Source organism: Eubalaena glacialis, chromosome 2 (genome assembly GCF_028564815.1).
Source record: "Eubalaena glacialis isolate mEubGla1 chromosome 2, mEubGla1.1.hap2.+ XY, whole genome shotgun sequence".
Classification (NCBI taxonomy): domain Eukaryota; kingdom Metazoa; phylum Chordata; class Mammalia; order Artiodactyla; family Balaenidae; genus Eubalaena; species Eubalaena glacialis.
The window spans coordinates 116152876-116173073 of NC_083717.1; the positions used below are offsets into that span (position 1 = coordinate 116152876).

At 43.7% G+C, this 20198-nt stretch overlaps 1 protein-coding gene across 2 annotated transcripts; it reads left to right on the forward strand.

The window, feature by feature from the left end:
* The first annotated feature begins 7138 nt into the window (after positions 1-7138).
* GREM1 (gremlin 1, DAN family BMP antagonist) lies at positions 7139-18330 on the forward strand. 2 transcript variants are annotated; one of them, XM_061180548.1, is made up of 2 exons: positions 7139-7305; positions 15744-18330. In XM_061180548.1, exons 1-2 carry the CDS (start codon positions 7139-7141, stop codon positions 16297-16299), a joined length of 723 nt encoding a protein of 240 aa, XP_061036531.1. In that variant the 3' UTR covers positions 16300-18330. The 2 variants fall into 2 exon arrangements, with proteins under 2 accessions (XP_061036531.1, XP_061036530.1); XM_061180547.1 differs by lacking the exon at positions 7139-7305 and adding an exon at positions 7851-7957.
* Positions 18331-20198: the final 1868 nt, after the last annotated feature.

The following is a 20198-nucleotide window of genomic DNA, read 5'->3' on the forward strand; positions in this document are numbered from 1 at the left end:
AGTCTCCTTGGAAGTTTCCTCCTCCTGCCATGGCCTTCAGTATAGGGGGAAATGCAGTTTGATGCTCGTCTTGGAGATGTCCTTTCACATTCTGGATGTGAGGATAAAGGAATTTCTCTTCCCATTGGTTTCTTCCTTCTCTGATCCTCTTTCCAAAGGCACCACATTTCTCTAGAGAGTGTGTCCCAAATACCTTATGTCTACGAAGCTTTACAAACATTAATAGACAAATGGTTAGTTTATATAAAGCACACATGTATTACTCTGACATAAGCAGCGAGGAGCCACAGTTTACATTTTTTGTCTTTCTTTTAAAAAGGAATGAGAAATCATATTCCAGATGATCCAACCTTTTAAGCTAGGGAGGGAAGGAGTGAAGAAGTTACCGTGACTTAAAAGAGATTTAAATTTGAACGCTTTGTGAGCCAAGTGCAAACTGACATATGAGCTTCTATTGATCTTTAGATGGGAAAAGTAGGTCTTGAATTTACTTTCCTACCTCCAGCTTGGCGCTTCTCTGCCCTGAGCAGACCCCCAGACACTGAGCTTATTGATGAGCTCCTAATTTTAAAAACAGACTGATACTGTCTGGCACTAATAACAATCATAATTGCAGTAAAGCAGTTTTCATACGAAACCCCAAGAAGACAGGGCATATCTGAGTTTTCAATGACCACGTGTTCAGAATTTTTTATAAGTAAAGTCATGTAGAATCTAACTCATATTTCTCATATATATGTTCCTATCTTACATAACCAATGTCTTGACAGTACCAGCTATTGAATTATTTAAATCGCTTGGCATTTAGGGTGCTGTTTTTTGGAGTGATCATGGTGTTTGAATACCAGCTCTGACACAGTGTGCAGTGTAGACTCTTAACTACACAGTGTATGGTGTGGAAGGTAAGTGGAGGGGGCCTAGGAATCAGCCAGCTGTGAATATTTCCTCTGCCTCATACAGCTGTGTGCCCTTGAGACAGTTACACAACCTCTCTGGACACCGGTTTCCTCACCTTCAAAGAGAGCAAATAATAGAAGCAACTTCATAGGACTGTAATAAAGATTAAATTAGATCATGTATGTAAAGCCTAGTGTTCGGTACATGTTAAGTAGTTAATAAAAGTCAACTTTAAGATACACACACATATACACACACTTTATATCACTGGAAGTAAATCCATATATGTATATATGTATTGTGTGTGTGTGTGTGTGTTGTATATGCATAAACAGTGGTTTGGGGGAGGTTGTGAGCTTATGGAAAATTTCTTTGTATTTTCTCTATTTTCCAAGTTTTCTAGGATGAGTTTATAATATACTTGTAATGTTATAAACTCTTTTTTTTTTCAATGTAATGAACCAGAACAACTGACTTATTAGGACAGTTATAGCAAGAGCAAAATCAGATATATGTTTCCATGCCTTAAAAAAAAGATAAATCTTAAAACATAGTTCCTAGTAAATAGCAGAGATCTTGAGGGAACAAAGGCTGCAAGTGAATTAAATGAGCCAAAAGTAAAAGAAGGAACAGGGCAGTGCAAGACAATGGGGTAAAACCCGGAGAATTTCATTTTAATAAGCACCTTCCGTAGATCTTCTCCAAGGCGCCAGCATTTAAAATTTGCAGTAGAATGAGCTTTTCTTGGGAAGTGTACCCAAAAAAAGATTTAGAAAATGAAGACACACAGCAGTTCAAACACTAAGGGAAAGCAGGAAATCAATAACTGATTAAAATCCCATCCAATTTTTTCCAAGAGGGAGGTCACATCAAAGAGCTCAAAACAAATAGAAACTTTTCAGACTTAACAAGTCACCTAGTCTGCACACAAAGATGGGAGCCTAATTTTCAGCAGGTTCTGTTATATTCTGGCACCGGGGATGTGAATTTTTGCTGAGATACATTTCTGTCTCTGCCTTTGTCTTGTTTCACTCCCATGTCTCTGCCGGCAGACCTCGGCCGGGGAGCTTCAGCCTCTCTTGTTACACGTTCAGGCATCTTCTGGCTTCTTTTTCTCAAGTTCTGTCACTGCAGTGAAAACATCCTGAGGACTGTAAGTTTTGGTTTAAAGTGATTCTTAGGACACAGGCAGAAGAGCGCCAGAAGGGTTTTCTGTTCTGCTTGAGCCCCTCTGTGGGGTATTTATACCATTCACTGGTTTTACCAAAAATAGAAGTCACTGTGCCATTTACTGGAATGGGATTGCTTCTTTTCATTTCTTTTTCTTTACTTTCCCTTTCTTTTCTTTCTCTCCCTCCCCCTCCTCCCTTCCTTCCTCTGTTTCTTTCTCCCTTTCTCCATTCCTGCCTCCCTCCCTTTCTTCCTTTCCCCTCTGCAAGTACTCATTTAGTAGCTTTATCAACCACCTACTATGTGGCATCCATTGCGTTATGCACTGTGAAATTAAGACTCATAAGACACGACCCATACTGATACTATACTTTCATTGTCTTGGTTGAGTTCCCAATTGAACTCTCATATCCATACAGACACCACTGTTTATTACGTGTCTGTTACATGTCTGGCACTTTCATGGAGCTTATTTTACTTAGTTCCATCATCCACCCAGAGGTAGGTATTATTCCCATTCTTGTAACACAGATGATTGAATTTAGGTAGAGGGTTTAAATATCTAACCCAGGGACACTCGGTTCCTATGAGGAGGAGTCAGGACATTCTGATTTTTCTGATTCCCAGTTCAGTGTGTTTTCCACTGTGCCTACACATTGACTGGGAAGGACTTTTATGCTTTCGCCTTTTATATACTGCACTGCACGTGTAATGTGTACAATAAATACTTGTTTAGAATTAGGTCCAAACTGTATTAAAATGTGCATGCTTCAGCCTTTCATATGCTTGCATTTGGCAGCATTGTTCAGAATTTTCACACGCATTTTTTTATATACAGACAACTGGTAAACGTTTTACTGCTTATGTGTAGAGAGCAAGGTGACTAGTCAGGAGTTGACCCTCAGACAGATCTGCAGACATACAGACCCCAGTAAGGGCTTGTATGTGTTCTGAAAGCCTGCCTACCTTGATTAGAGCTGGTTACAGAGCACACTCAGGAAGGAAAAATCCTCAGCGCCCAAATGAGCATCAAAATCACTCTTGAAATCACAATAGAAAGATCAGATCCTTTTTTTTTAACTTTGAGAAATTTTTAAAAATAACCAAAATGTAAAGAGAATAATCTAACAAATATCCACATACCCCCACCCAGAGAGGAAAATTGTCAACATTTTGTCATATTAGTTTCAAGATTTTTTAAAAAATAAAATTTTCAAAAGCATTATAAAATTGCAATCTCTTTTGTCTTCTATCCCCAGTCCAACCCCATCCCCTACTCCAATCTGGTGGGCACCATCAAGGGTCTGGTTTCCAATCCACTATTTATATATTTACATGAACACATATGTTTCCATAAACAATTTATACTATTGTTTTATATGTTTATTATAAAATATACATAATGGTGTCATACTGCTTGTATCATTTTACAACTTGCTTTTTTTTTTCAAATATCACTAAGTTTTTGAGCTGTGTGTTGAAACAGAAGACTCTAGTCCATTCCTTTTAGTAACTGTATAGCATTTTATTATATAAATAAAATAATTTCTTATGCCTTCTCCTACTCCTGTTAATTGGCACTAAGATTGTTATAAACAAACCACAATAGAAGCGCTCACACAAGTTTCTATCCTTCATACATGTGCTCAAATTCTTATAAGGTGTTTGCCTAGAAGTGGAATGGCTGGATGGTATACTAGGTACATGCTTAATTTTATCACATTTTGACAAATTACTCTCTGAAATGGTTGTACCAATTTACAGTCTCGTTGTCAATGCATTTAATTACCTGCTTCTCCATACTCTTTTCAATGCTGGATACGGACAGACTTAAATCTTTGCTAATCTGCTTGATAAGCAAGGGTACCTTCTTATTTCTGTTTGCATTTCACTATTTACTAGTATAATCTAGCACCTTTTCATGTTTATTGGCTATTCAGGTTTCTTCTTTTGTGAAATGCCTGGTTATGTGCTTTGCCAACTCCTACAGAGTTATTTGAGGAGTTTTTTTCTTGTTAATTTATAAGAGGAATCCATTTTGGATACGAATCATTTAACTGTTATTTGACCATTGCAAATATCTTTTTCTTTAATCATTGTCAAGTTCATTATCACATTTTTTTTTAAAGAGGGCCATACAAGGTCAGTTCCAAATGGGTAAAGATCTTTATTCTTTTTTTAAGTCAATGCAAGATGGCATACACGGTCTCTGCAATTGAGGGAACAGGCATAAATAGCTTTTGCAGATCTAAGCAAAAACTTCCCTACAAAGGCCTTCAAATTTCTTCTCCAGATCTTGAGAGTAGCCCCCTTTTAGCATTTTGTGAGTTAGATGGAGAGAAACACTTTTTATATTTAGATAGGAGAGCAAAACAAGAGAAATGGACTTTCGTTTTACAAGCCAGTAGCATCAACACTTCTCACAAGAGCCTCAAATTAATTTGAAAGTGGTTTCTGTAAGTGAAATTTATAATTTAGTGATTATTGTTTAGGCATCTCAGATTTCAAATTTTAAGTTTGCCTACATGGAGTCATTCTACTTCTTCCCTCTCTTGCTAAGAGCAGGTTTCAATTATGTAATTATGGTTAAGGAGGTCTGAAGAGTTTTTACTCTTATGCCTTCATCCTGAGTGGATAATGGTTTGCAATGACTGGGTGAGAGCTGTGGAAACACAAATGTGAGGCAGAAAGCTTGATAAATATTTACCAACATACTAGACTATAAACGGCGAGACGAGGGCCCGTCTTTACCATCTGCATGATAGTTATATCCTCAGCCTTGGCTCAGCTGATAATCTTACCGAGTGAGCATGTGCTGAATATTCCCAATCTACAGCTAGTTATTGAATCCCAATTCTGTGTTAGATACTTCTGTATTCTATATACTCGTGTAATCAAAGTGACCAAGATTGACAAAGTGCCCACCTTCATGAAGCTTACATTCTAGTGGCAGGGAGAGATGAGTGACAATGAAGAAAAAAGTTGCAGTGAAATGGGGCAGGAGTTGTGGGCTGGTGGGATGGGGGTCGGGATGTTCCTATTGTAGGGAGTGTGGTCTGAGAAGCCTCCTGAGGAGGGATCCTAATGATGAACAACATTTACTAGATAGAGATGGTGAGAAAAAGATGGGATATATAAAACCACAGGGTCGGGGCTCTTAAACAATTACTTCCAATGTAGGAGGTAAGCTCTTGTCTCGGTATTTTTATTTGGAGCAGTTCATGTGAGTTTTTGGAAAAAAACATGACTAAAGCGTTGATTTTAGATTAGAAGGAGTTAATGAATTTGTAAAATATGCTTCCTTTCCTTTGGCGGAATAGTTTACACAGGGAGAGAACAGCTGGTTCCTAGGACTTGGTGGTGCACTTTGGCTGGGCTGTTAATTGCGTAAGTATTTTGTGTATTTCTGACTGTGTATCTCTCTTGCAGCCCACTTGACCAAGATAAGTCTTTGAGCCCTACTGAATGTTTGCATCTCGCAGGCAACTACAAACTATGGCTCACGGGATGATTTAACAAAAAATTATTGAAAACATTTAAAGTGCAGCACTGAGTTCATGGATAGAAACCGCTGTTTGCACAAACAAAACTTTCAGATGATGAAGATTCTCTAGATATTGATTTAATGCAGGCTTCCTTCTTGTTTGATTTATTTTGAAAAATCGATTTCAAGTTCCTAGCAGTATCTAGTAGAAGTTCAGTATTTCTTGCCCCCTCCCCCTAATGCCGGCCTAGAGAGAAAAACAAAAACAAAAACAAAACAAAAAAACACACTGTTTGGGGGTTTTGTTTTGTTTTCTTAAGCCAAATACTTAAATCACGAATGTCTCATAAGTACCTTCTGATGGCTTTCATTGCCTTGTTTATTTTGCTGTGGTCAGTACAAACACCTTCAAATTTCCTTCTGTAACAGATGTTTTTCAAAGTCATCATTTGACCTCGCTGATGGAGCTCGTCTGCAGACCTTGCAGCCGAGTTGATTTTTGCACGGGCTCTAACTTCGACACACAAAACTTTACAGCCTCTTTGAGGAACCAATTTCCAAGCTAAGAGAACAAATTAAAGTGTTCGCTCATCTCTCAAAAATATTTCTGCGCTTGGTATGTTCCCACTCTTATCGGGTTCTCAGGAATGAACACAGAATGTGACATGGGTTTTTCACATACGTTAAGTTTTTGTCTTCCATTTCTGGGAAGTTATTTCCTCGTCTGAGGTTTTATTTTCTTGATTTATTAAACTTTAACATGCTACGGAAAACCTCTTCTCTCCTAGCGACTGTTCTCTCCCTTTTAAAAACGGCTCAGGAATGGAAAGCTTGACTTTCCATTTTAGATTTTTTAGGGTCCTTTTAGGTTTTTTCTGCCCCCCGTTACTCCCTTCTGTACACTCACACCCGAGGCCGCCGGCATCTGAGCTGAAAGAACCCGTGGCGGGCGAGGACAGGAGGGTGTCATGTTGGCGACAGGCTCCTGCTGGCGGCCGGCGAGCCCGCCGGGGTTAACGGGGGCGCAGGGGTCAGCGCCCTCGAAGTTGGGGGCCTCGCGCGGAGCCGCACCAGAGCCGCGGCGACCGCTCAACCAGAGCGCCCTGCAGTCCCGCTCCCTCCACGGGGAAAGGATCGCCTAATTGGTCGCGATCCCACGGAGGTCTTGCTCTTCCCGGGGCAGTCTCCGGGACCGAGAGCGTCGCGGGGCCGACGCAGGCGGAGCGGAGCCGGCGAGAGGAAAAGCCCAGGCCTGGGGCAGAGGAGGAATGAGGGGCCGGGAGCCGGGGGGATTTCCTCCCGCGCTTCCCCCTCCAACGGGAGCGGAAAATGTGATTTGCTGTGCATTCCAGGCGCGGTTCCCTGGGGTGACCTCTCCCAGCCGGCCCGGGCGGGGGGAGCAGACAAAGAGGCGAGGCAGGCGGAGAGGGGACCCCGCCGGGAGGCAGGAGGGGTGCGGGGGGCGGGGGCAGTACCGGGAAAGGGGGCGGATAGCGGGTCCCGCGGAGGCGGCGGCGCCTGGCCAATGGAGAGGCGCGGCCCCGGGCGCCGCGCTCCGCCGCCGGCATTTAAACGGGAGACGGAGCGATGCCCCGCACTCGGTGCGCCCTCCGCGGACCGGGCGATCTAGTGTGCAGCAAGAGCGGTGCTCTCCGTCCCGCTGACCCCGCGCCGAGCCCGGGCGGCTCGTGCCGCGGCCGCACACCGCGCCACGCGTCGAGAGCGCAGGCCGCGAAGGCCCGCAGCACTGACAGGTGAGCGCGGAGGCGCGGGCGTGTGTGTGTGTGTGTGTGTGTGTGTGTGTGTAAGGGTCGGCAAACGACTGCCGCGTCCCGCTCCGTGCAGACTTGCCGTAGCCCTTCGTGAGCGCAGGCCGAGGCCCCGCGATCCCTGGGGTGAACCCTGAAGAACCATCGCGGGGTCTTTCGTGCCAAGGTCTTGGCTGCCATGACCTCACCTTGCGCGGTCTGCAGGGCAAGACTGGGAAAGAGGATGTCAAAAGCAAGAGCCCCGCATCCCACTTCCACCTCCCGGAGCTCCGCTAATACGCTCCTGGTGTGTTTGGCAGCCGCGCTTGCCAGTCGCGCCCGCTGGGTGAGGGCGCAGAGTCCGCGAGTCCAGAGCGCAGGAGCAGAGGATAATGGGAGAGCGGGAGCCGTGAGGCGCTGCGGGGACCTTCAGCTCGACCGCAAACGCCGGGGCAGGTTGCAGTGAGAGGGTCCCATTTGTTTGAGGTGGGGCGCTGGGTCTGGGGACTTCGGGGCGCGCACGTCGGAGGGCCGTGAGGGATCCTGCCGTGAGGTGGTGGATCCTGAGAATCAGCGATGCATTTGCCTATCCCCAAGATGGAGACTCGTGCACCAGCGGAGCTGCGGAGTTCCGCCGTGGCGGAAACCCGAGGGTCAGGTAACTGGACAGCTGAAGTGAGGTGCGCGGTCCCGGACGCCTAGTCCCGCGAGCCCGCGGTGCTCACATAGCAAACACCGCACACACTGACTGCGCGCTCGTGCGCGCTGTTTCCTCTTCTAGGCTTCTCCCTGCCCCATGCGCTTCTCGGCTGAACCGCGGACGTCCGGGCGATGGGCAGTGACAACCTGCCGGGTCCCACTTGTGCGGGTACCCCTTAATTCGTGTATGAGAGCCCCTGCCTCACCTCGCCGCGCCTTCCTAGAGACGGACTAGGCGGGACTGGCGGCGGGAGGCTGGTCCCCGGGCTTGGACGCCCAGGTCATCCCTCGTCCTCCCCCACCACTTTGCTGACCCCTCTGCAGCTCACGGAGCAAGGCCGGGGGGCGGTGGGGTGTCGGGGCCGTCACCTTGCCGGCCGGAGTTATTTGTAGATTTCTGGCTTAGGAAGAACAGACGCGCCACCGCTCTGGCTTGGCATTGTCTTCGGATCCCAGCTCTGCCTTGGGGGCGCCCCAGCCTGGCGTTTCCCTGCGCAGGGCTCTGGTGACGGCCCCCCGGGCGAGGCAGGGGGAAGACAGGAGTCTCTCCAGTGAAGCCCTTCCAGCGCGCCCAGAGCTGGCTCGAAGGGGCTCCCCGGTCAAATCTGGGTGCTGCTTTCTCCTCTTTTAGACAGAAATATTGTCTCGAAGTTAGGGGTTAAAAATCTCTTCTTAAATGTTACAAGGGCAGAGAGGCGACCATCGGTAGGTAATTGGATCTCCCGCTGGAAAGAGCAGATCCAAGCGGTGTGCGCGTCTGTTTATGTTCCCCTTCGAGATGGTGCCAGGACACGAGTTGATTAAAACAATCTATTGTGTTAAGTGGGTCACCAGGGATTTAAGCTGTCCCAGGGACCCCAGAGTAGTGGCTTCCCTTTGGCTGTACACACAAGTTAAATAAATAGCGGAGAAGAGGTTAAGATAACCCTGAACCCAGGGTGAGGAGTCTTATTTCACCCCAGGGCTTTCCACTTTCCAGCACCCTCTTTTTCTTCTTTCTTTCTTTCTTTCTTCCTTCCTTGCTTCCTTCCTTCCTTCCTTCCTTGCTTCCTTCCTTCCTTCCCTTCTTTCTCTCTCTCTCTCTGCCTCTCTTTCTGGGATGCAGGACTTGAAAGGATGGACTTTTCAAAGCAAGGAGGGAAAGAAGAATATTAAAAAAAAACTACAGATTCTCATCTCCTCCCTGGCACACTGCATCCTACAGTAGTAGGTGATTTGATTACCATCACTGGATAAATTGCACACTCCAAATTGTTAGTATTAACTAATTATTTAAGGGCTCTTTAGAACTTAGTTGCTGTGTGTAGGGCTGTGTGTGTGTGTTTAAACCCCAGGTCATTGTAGGAATTAAAGTGTTTTGTAAACTTTGTAATTTCACAGGTTTCCTATTTTCTCAAAAGTTCGTTTTGAGTGAAATGTTTTGGTAACCCATGCATGATCTATGGGAAATCCAAGTTGGCTAACATAGACTTATGTGAATGGTTACACAGGGGAGAATAGAAACCTATTACATCCTCACCTCTCTGAATGAGAGCTGCCTGCCTTGTCTTCTGAACTGAAGCCCTAATCTTAAGGTTTAAGTGTTAAAAGTGATACAATGCCACGAAATTTTATGCCACAAACCCTGCTCCCAAGAAATGCTTGTCAGCAGCAAAGCTGTGGAGCAGCAAAGCTGTGCAGAATAGAGCGTGTAGGACAGACGGGAAAACCTAAACCTTTTATGTAAAAGGAGTGGGGGAGGTAGGGGAGGTGACTGTAGCATCCAACTGAAAGCACAAATCAGGCCAGTGTTATCAGCCTATGTCTTACATCTGCAAGGAATTGTCTTTAGTTTTAACATATGCTCTTAGAAATACAAAGTACAACAATAATTCCTGGGACCAGAAAGGTTTTTTTTCTTTACATGTGAACAAAATAGAGAATTATTTGAATCACAGTATTGTTCAAATTTGATTGCATTAGAAACAAGTCCATGTGTCCCTTATTAAATACCATGCTGAGTGTCCATAGAATAGTGGTTAAGGACATGTGTTTGGGGGCTAGGGAGAATGGGGCTCAAACCCTGGCTTTCCCGTGAGGGGCTGTGTGACCTTGGACAAATTCCTAGCTTTTCAGAGTCTGGATTCCCTGATCGGTAAAAGGAAGATGATATTATCTACCTCATATTTTGTTGTGAAAAATCAATTATAAAATTCAGTCAGAATTGAGCGTAATGCCTGGCATAGGGTTTAAAAAATAGAGGTGGCTCTTAGTGGTGGTATTGGGAGAGGCAGTAACATTATAGGACATCAGCGTGTACCACAAGGTGGTTCTGAAATGAAATCACAAATCCCACTCACACAGGGACCAACACACATCTTTCACTACGATATAGAGCCTATGACTTGACCGACTCTATTACTTTCTAACTTGTGTCCTGTTGACCACAAGAATTGTATACCATCATTAACTTCACCAAAAAATCTTCGGATGAGCCTAGAGAGCTCCTGAGATACTTAACTACTAGGTGGTCTCCTCCCTGCCCTATATGATGTTGGGCCCCAGCCTGACTTAGCCTGAATGGTCTCCAGAATAGGGAGGTTACAGTTAGGGTACTTGCAATACATACAGGATGAGACTTTATCCTCTACTAGTTTGCCTCTGGTGCAAATTGTCTGAAAACAAAAAAAAATCAACGCAGTATATTCTTAAGAGCTTCTCTGCTCAATTTCTAAAAGTTGACTATCTTTTTAAAAATTAAAGATCCAATTTAAAAACAACCTTTGCCCTTCTCAAAGATTTAGTTCTGAGAAATAGGCATAGGGTCTTCTAAAACCTGGCCTGCACTTAGAGCCTGTGCTGTCACTTCCATTATTTTTTTAATACTGGGGAATAATTTGATGTCATGCCTGTTGAATAGCTTTCTAAAATTCAGTTCATCAGGAGGAATTGATCAGCCACAGACATCTGGCTTGCTGATCCTTGTCTCCTCACTGTTTATCCCACTCAGCACTCCATTTAACTGAATACAAGCAGGTTGGTTAGCTAAAATGAGAAATACGGCAAGAAGAGTGCTGAAAGGAGCTGGCCTAAACTTTCCCAAAGACATCGAGAATATTAGAAACAGGTTACACATAACACTTTTATTTCTGATCCCCCAGAATTACATGATTGTGTTCTTACAGCCTGGCGAAGATTGGAATAAATCACCATGACCTGCACAGGACAGAGGTGGCTGATATGGCTTATCTTTGTGCAGATGTTTGCTGTTGATCACTTGGGGCAACCTGAAGGAAAGCATCAGGTAGAGGAGACATGCTTTGGGAGTATCTATGTCCTCTGGGACAAATGGATTAGAGGGGAGAACAGTGGTAAAGGAAAAAAAAAAGGTAGGGGTGGGTGGGTCTTGCTGGTGGGAGACAGTTGCAGAGAAACTCATCATGAAAATATGATCACATTAGTTGGAGAAGCAGAAATACATTAAGGGGAAGTTGAGGTAGCATTTGAAAAGAATATTGTCTGCAAAGGAGAATAAAGGGAGGTCTTTGTGGGTGTCTGATGCACTCTGGGTCCATGAGATGCAGCTTTAATTTAATAATGTGAGTGGGTCATTTCATGAATGCAAATTACCAGAAATGTTTTCAGCTCTTGTTTGGATATGGGTGATAATTCGTAAGACCTAAATCTGGATTAGCCTTTGGATTCATTTTTGATAACGAGGCACTCTGCTAGGTGTTGATGGGAAAAAGAATTATCCTCAAGGAATTTACATTTTCTTGGTTTCCTCCATGTCTGTGATATTTACAGAGTGCAAATTATTTGGTGGCAATACAATTGGGATTTCAAGAACACAACCGCCCTGTTTCCTTCAATGAGTAATCAAGATCATTTTGGTGTGGAGGAGGTTGGGTGATTGACCACAGTGACTTGACAGAGCCCTGGTTCCAGTACCAGTTATAGGTCTCATCCCCCTCCCTCTTACTTGTGTGGGATATGCAGAGTCCTTCAGAGCACTGGTGTTCTCTAAGAAGCTGAGGTCTCTGTTGATTGAGATTCCTAAGGTTGTTTTTTTCCTCTCTCCAAATAACCAGTTATAAGATTTAAGAACTCAAAAGCTGAAGATATTTAAAGAGTAGGGCTTTTTGAAAATGAAAAGCCATTTCATAATATTTTTCACACCTAATTAGTTTTGAGAAAAATTTACTTTTCTTAAAAAGTCTGTCACTCTAGACCCATTTTTCTCACAGGGTTTGCACACTCCCATAGGAACAGGAAGTCAGTCCAAATTAAAACAGAAAACCACAGTTGACTAATTTTGAATGTACTGCTTTATTGTTGGTTTCTTCCAGAGTGAATACAATGACTTTTTTTTTTAACATCTTTATTGGAGTATAATTGCTTTACAATGGTGTGTTAGTTTCTGCTGTATAACAAAGTGAATCAGCTATACATATACATATATCCCCATATCCCCCACCCCTTGCGTCTCCCTGCCACCCTCCCTATCCCACCCCTCTAGGTGGTCACAAAGCACCGAGCTGATCTCCCTGTGCAATGTGGCTGCTTCCCACTAGCTATCTATTTTACATTTGGCAGTGCATATATGTCCATGCCACTCTCTCTCTAAAAAAAAAATGGTTCTGAAGAACCTAGGGACAGGACTGGAAAAAAGATGCAGACGTAGAAAATGGACTTGAGGACACGGGGAGGGGGAAGGGTAAGCTGGGACGAAGTGAGAGAATACAATGGCTTTAATTGGAAATATAAACCCTATGGTGTTCTCCATGGGACCAGGTAAAAAGAAGTGGGTATGTGGAGTTTTTTTGGAAAAAGGAAGAGAAGTATTAAGAAGTTCCCTAGGCTAGACTCTGCTGATCTTCAGCCATGTGTGAAGGCATTTTAAATGCAAAGAACAGAAACTCTGTCGGTCAGTGTGTTCCATGACAATCATTCATTGAACAAAAGAGCATCTACTCTGCCAGGCATGGAGGAAGAGGTGATGAATAAGCCCTTATGACTCTCAGACTTGGTATTTATTTAATGACAGATGGGAAATGCCGGATAGGGAAAGCTGAGTATAAAGAAGGTCCTAAGTGGTGTAGAGAAAGAAAATTGCATTTTTTTGGATAGATGTTTGTGGGTATGGCTGGCCCCATGACTTGAACCTCTCCCATGCAGTCAATATACCTTCCCAGTCAAGTCTCAGATTGGCCTCTGTGATGTTGGCTCTGCAGTCTTGCTCTGGAGGCTTGGATTGTTCTGGAGGCCATTTTTAGGAGGGATGGGGAAGATGGTGGGTGGAGGCCTAGGGCTGTCTTATGTGTTCCTCTTGGAAATGGGCAGAGACTGAATTTTAGTTTAGATCCTGGCCCGGAATTGAATAAAAACAGAAACTTGTGAAAGCTTCTTGAATTCACAATATGTTTGCCCAGGAGACTGGACCGTCCTGGCTCAAGTTGTCCTGCTCTCTGGAGAAAATCAGCAGTGTTTTATAACTGGGCTTTCCTCATGAGCGATGTTTTAAAGACAAAACAAGGAAATTAATTTTTTGCTGTTGTTGAGGCAAAAAATGCTCTGTTTAAAGAACAAAGATGCTGTAACATAAACTGACAAAAGCCAGGGAGTCTACAGTCAGAGCAGGAGCTAAATGTCACATTATCAGCTCCAAACTTGAACTTGCCCAGAAGTATTAGGTTAATGTTTAAAAGATTTTGAATCTAATATTTAATTATCTTAATTTGACATTATCCTTAGGGTTGCATGGTCTTTACTTACAGGGGCTGCCCTTTAGAGAATGTAGATTCCACCCTGCCTTTGTCTTTGAAAGGTAACTGCTCCAGCTACTAATACCAACTTGGATAGTTCCTTGGGGACCACGGTGAGGTTACTATTAAATTGCATTTAGTGGTTATCATGTGTCACACTGCTGGACAGAAGGGAGCAGGGACCAGGGTGCTTCACAGCTGTGTCCTCGGGTTCAGAACTGTGGTGGGCGTGGAAGACAGGGGAAACCTCTGGATTCAGGTCAGACTTGGTGTGATGGCCTGAGGAGGGAGGCTGTGAATTTGAAACTGCACTCATTGAGAAGAAAATTCCTCCACATTTTCACAACTCCCTCTGTGCCCCGTGGCTGCAGGCGCTACAGGTCTTGCTGCTCAAAGCTTGTTAGAAAGGCAGACCTACTGAATGATAATCTGCATTTTAACAATATCCCCAGGTGACTGTCTGCACACTCAGGTTTGAGAAGCGCTGTCCCAGGAGAATCTTAAGACTCTGATGCTTCTCTCTTGCACCCTCTTTTGAAAAATATGCTCCTCCTCCTCCTTTATCTGCCCCACCTTCCCTGAATATCCTGCTTTAGAATAGTCCTCCTTTCTCTGATTTACATTCCTCACTCCTTTCACTTTGTTCTCTCTCCATCCTTGCTTTCCTGTTTTTTTGTCAGTTTTCCCTTTGCCTCCACTCCCCTTATTTAATTTTTTTTTGCCATTGTTCATATGCCATTGTTCCTACTGACCCATATCTAACTCCAGACCCATCCACAATAATTCATTATCATTAACTTATTCAACATGTCTGTGGCACTTACTAATGTAAATATTTGCACATACCTGTTCTCGTGTCCATTTTCTACCTTCTGAATTTTATATACACACACACACATATGTGAAGGACGTATTTCATTATTTTAAAAGTAGAACAGTGTGTATCGTGGTATTAAGAATGATATAATGAATATCTGTGCCCCGTTTAAAAATGAGAATGAGTGATTCAGGAATCTTATGAATTACGCGATCTTTCTGGTAAAGTAATTTGTTCTGTCTGCAGTACCACCATATTTATTTAGTTCTCTAATCGCTTTCAGTTTTACATCAGTTTTGATCTGAACAACATATCTGGGGATATGAAGTGTTTGTATCTTTGCTTAAATAAAGTCATTTATTGAAAAGTAAAGTGAAATTTTCTCAAGGTCAGAAAGCAAGCTGTTATCCTAGGACTTCGACTAGAAGCTGAGTCTTGACTTTTCGTCTAGTGCTTTTCCTGTGAAGGATTCTCCCTCCGTCTGGTCTCCACAGATCTCCTTCCGATGCCTGATAACACCGAACATCTCATAAGCATCCAACCAAGCGAACTCAGGAAGGGCTCAGGCCAGTCAGGGAGAAAGAGTGAGACCCTTTCCTGTCAGATGAGCCCTCTGGCTGGCGAGGCTACTTCGTCTATTTACATAGTAGAAACTTACCAAATATCGTCAAGTACGAGAATGAACAACTATATATAAAATAAACAACAAGGACCCCAACTACATTCAATATCTTGTAATAACCTATAATGGAAAAGAATCTGAAAAAGAATAAATATATATAACTGTATCACTGTGCTGTACACCTGAAACGAACACATTATAAATCAACTATACTTCAATTAAAAGAAAAAAAGAATGAATACAGTTAAGTGACCATAATACAAAGTCAAACGTAGTTGGTGTCAGAAGCCAGGAAGCAATTCCCCTGGGAGGACACGTGACAGAGTTCACATCTTGGCTTATTCACTGGCTGACCCTGGGCAAGCTACTTCATGGCTTAATGGCCCAGAGGGTAACGAGAATAACAGTACCTAATGCACGGAGATACCGTGAGAGGAAATGAAATCGTTTACGTCAAGTGTTTAGCAAGTGCCTGATAAAACATTAGCTGTTTTACGAATGTTTTCATGAATTCTCTTTTCCATTTTTCATGTCTCTCCTCTCTGTGTCTCCCCCGCTTTAGCATGAGCCGTACGGCCTACACTGTGGGAGCCCTGCTTCTCCTCTTGGGGACCCTGCTGCCGGCTGCTGAAGGGAAGAAGAAGGGTTCCCAAGGGGCCATCCCCCCGCCAGACAAGGCCCAGCACAATGACTCGGAACAGACTCAGTCTCCCCAGCAGCCTGGCTCCAGGAACCGGGGGCGGGGCCAGGGGCGGGGCACTGCCGTGCCCGGGGAAGAAGTGCTGGAGTCCAGCCAGGAGGCCCTGCATGTGACCGAGCGCAAATACCTGAAGCGAGACTGGTGCAAAACCCAGCCGCTGAAGCAGACCATCCACGAGGAGGGCTGCAACAGCCGCACCATCATCAACCGTTTCTGCTACGGCCAGTGCAACTCCTTCTACATCCCCAGGCACATCCGGAAGGAGGAAGGCTCTTTTCAGTCTTGTTCCTTCTGCAAGCCCAAGAAGTTCACCACCATGATGGTCACGCTCAACTGCCCCGAACTACAGCCACCCACCAAGAAGAAGAGGGTCACTCGTGTCAAGCAGTGTCGTTGCATATCCATCGATTTGGATTAAGCCGGCCCTACCCAGCCTGTCCTTGGGGTGCAGCCCCCAGGCGGGCCCAGAACCAGACCTAAATCAACCTGATTCTTACTTGGCTTAAATCTAGAGGCAAGAAGAACCACCAGCTGCCTCCTGCCAGGAGCCTGCTAGTGCGTAGTTTGTGTGCATGAGTGTGCATGGGTCCCTGTGGGTGTTTGCAGACACCAGAGGAAACACAGTCTCTGCTAGAGGGCACTTCCTATTATGTAAACGTATCTGCTTCCATGCGGGATGGTACAGAAAGCCCACACCACCTGAGGCACATTTGGAGGGGCAGGGTTGTGGTCGGGTTCTGCCTTGGTCTTCCATGTGCCCTCCTGGGGACCAGAACCTCCCTTCAGAATGAATGTTAATGGAAGAGGCTACTCTGAGGGCAAGAGACCTGTTTTAGTGCTGCCTTGGCCTTAGAAAGGATATTTCAACCTGTGCTTGCTTTCCCCCTTCCTCTTCCCTGTCACAGACCATCCCTTCTTAGGATCTCGGTGACTATTTCCGTCTAATCCCCTACCTGCCAGAGGTTCTAAAGTAACTCACTTGACCATAGATGCAAATGTTTCCTATTTGGGGAAGACCTTTCAGACTCTCGGGGAGGCTGGTAGGGCAGGAAGGTTAGAGGACTGAGAGAAGGGAGAGATCGCAGGTGAGTACCAGTTGGCCCAGCAAAATTCAGGAGGGAGATGTGCAGAGCCTGGAAAGGCCAACCCCCAAACACGGTGAGACCCATGCTTTAGCAAGTTTTTTCCTGGTATTTAAAGAACCCAAGGGAACAGAGGAGAAATGAAATTGCCAAAAAAAATCATTAACTTTGTGAGTCACTGTGACTGTCGAAATTAGCTGTAACCCAATACCAAACTTAAAACATAAACATTGGCCACTCCTATTTTCAGAACCAAGGGAGTGAGCGAAACCAAAACAGCCCCTTCTGCTTTGCCCCTCAGATGGACAAAAGATGTAGTTCAGAAACCCCCCCCCACAGGAATAGGAAAAAGACAAAACCCTTATAAGCAGAAGGTCTTATTATCTTTCCTTTCGGCTGGGGTATAATCACCTCTTTCCCAGTTCATGATTCCTGTGTCATGTTTCTGAGAGCCACAACCCTGTATTGTAAAGATGCTGCCTCTGCTGAATGTACCTGACAGTGAAGGACCAGGCTAAGATAAGAGAGTTTAGGCCTGCTCCTTTTTAGAAAGAAGTATATTTGGGGTCTTTTTGTTTTAGCCATCTATAAAAGATTGAGCTGGAGAGCAGAGGAGAGTAAGGAAAGGAAGGAGATTGCCTCTGGCTAAGGAGTAGTCAAAAGTCAGGGAGGACATGTAAGGGATACACCAGCCCTTCTTCCTTTGCCCTTGAAGGGTCTAATGGGAACCCCCAGTTAAGAAATCAGAGTATTTGTGTGCATTATCTGTCCTACAGCTGGTAGGATTTATGTAACATTGTAACCATTTGGAAACTACTGTTCCCTGATTAAACTTAGGTTATTTGCAATGCGTATTTAGTATTTATCTGATGGCCAAAGCACAGGGTGGGTGAAACTTCCTGCATTTTGGATTTGGACAACTTGCTCTCTTCAAGCCTGAGGTTTTATATGTAAACCACCCCACACCCCCGATACTCTTTTTGCCTTGCATCCTCTCAGTCTCACCAGCCAAGTCATGTGGAACATGAGAAACAAACACCATAGGCTTGTGTTTCAGTTGCCCATGAAGGCTCCAGCATTCAAAGAACCAATGCAACTAAAGAGGCTGCTTTTATTTTATTTTTGTTTTGGTCCAGTGCTCGCCCTACTAACAAATAAATAGGAACCATACTTTGAGGCAGAAGTCATCTTGAACACCCGAAATATTGGGTCTAGTTTTAAAACTTTGAAATTCACTACTGATGATTCTACACTAGGCGAATTTGTGCAAACACATAGTCTGTGCATGTCACATACACCGTACGCCCCTGCCCTAAATCCTTGTATCGTCCACGTCCTCCCAACAATAAAACACAGAATGGATTTAATTAAGCATGCAAATGCGAAGCTAGAATTTTGAGGGTGGGGGAGAGGAAAAAGGGGAAGGAGCTGAAAATGTAAAAACCACACTAGAGAGGAAGAATGACGCTCAGAACCAGCAGACACCAAATCTCTCTTGTTCTAACTCTGCCACAAGCATGCAGTTTTGTTAAAAAGAGATGACTTCAGTTGGCAGCAGGAATCTTCTTTTAGTAGCTTGTACCACAGTCTTGCATGTAAGTTGGATTTGGCTTAAGTAAAGAGAATTTCCTCAAAATGAGCTTCACTGGGATAATCAGCAGCATGACTGCCCTAAAAGCACAGCACTAGCCAAAGAGGGAAATGTCTGCTTTTCTTATTGTGCCTACATTAAGACTAGCCCAAGTCCCGTGTGTCTTCCAACATTTATTGAAAGTGCCATATCTGTTACATATTGTATTGGAGTCACCGATGATGTAATGATATGTTTTTTTCATTACTATAGTAGAATTTTTTATGGCAAGATATTTGTGATCTAGATATTTCCTATTAAAATAATGCCAAACACCAAATATGAATTTTATGATGTACACTTTGTGCTTGGCATTAAAAGAGAAAAACACATCCTGCAAGTCTGTAAGTTGTTTTTTGTTACTGTAGTTCTGCAAAGTTAAAAATGTAAGTGAAAAATCTGGAGGAAAGGATAATTTCCACTGTGTGGAATGTGAATAGTTAATCAAAAAGTTATGGTTATTTAATGTAATTATTAACTCAAATCCTTTGGTCACTGTGATTTCAAGCATTTTTTTTTCTCCTTTATATGACTTCCTCTGAGTTGAGCAAAGAAGAGGCTGGCGCATTGTATATTGTTGGAGGATTTTATCAGAGGGAAACAAAATCTTGACACATCTGAACGTGTGTTACAGAGTCAAGACCTGAGCTTTTATTTTTTTAATTGAGTGTTCCTTAAAGGTTAACTGAGGCAATTTAAGAAAGATCTTAAATGTTATTTTGGAAGAATTAAAATGTGTGTATACAAACAAATAGCAGATAATAATGAATAGTTCACAAGTTCCTTTAAGGAGAACATCTAAAATAAAAAATGTATGTACAGAACATTTATAAATCACCAGTTAATGCTGAAGAGTGAAAGTAGTTCTACTGATTTGTCATTCTCAATATATTTAATATCAACTGCATTATGTATTATGTCTGCTTTGCTCATTTAAAACAACAAATTTATGAAGACTATGATTGGGGTCCTTTGCTGTCTATGAGGATGAGAGGGGATTTGATAGTCTCATAAAAGCTAATTGGGTTGAAAGCAACGTTTTATGAATCTGTAACTAGAATTTAATTCCACCCCAATAATGTTCTATATAACCTTTCCCAAAGAGCAATCAATAAATTGAACCTCTTCTCTGTTTCCGTGTGTGTGTGTGTGTGTGTGTGTGTGTGTGTGTTTCACTGGTAATGTTCACAGGGCAGGGCTGGGGCAGGGATTCACTTGTCATGGGAAGGGAGGTAGAAAACAGATCATGAGATCTCTTGTGATCTGAAAGGAAATTTATTTTCTCCACTCAGACCTTCCAGGTCCCACTTGATTTCAGGAGGACACCTCAGGCCATGGCAATCAGAGGCAGGGGAAATCTGGTGAGCAGTGGAAAGTACCAGCCTCTTCCCCAGAGCTAGAAAGAAGAGTTAGAATGCTTCTGAGAAGCCTTCAGATAGTGGAAGAATTGTCACACTGAAAAGATAATAGCTTTATTTTGAGGTGTTCAAGGGAAAAGGGGGAGAAAGTTTTGGGCTCAATAGAAGAAAGAGCTTTCTAATGATGAGAGTGATTCGGCAATGCAATGCGTTGCCTTTGAGATGATCAACTCCCTGTCCTTGGAAA

Bases quoted from the DNA above. Each gene is read 5' to 3' on its own strand.
- GREM1 (XM_061180548.1), top strand. From the start codon at position 7,139: ATGCCCCGCACTCGGTGCGCCCTCCGCGGACCGGGCGATCTAGTGTGC. The intron at 7,306-15,743 runs GTGAGCGCGGAG...CCCCCGCTTTAG, and splicing joins AAGGCCCGCAGCACTGACAG to CATGAGCCGTACGGCCTACA.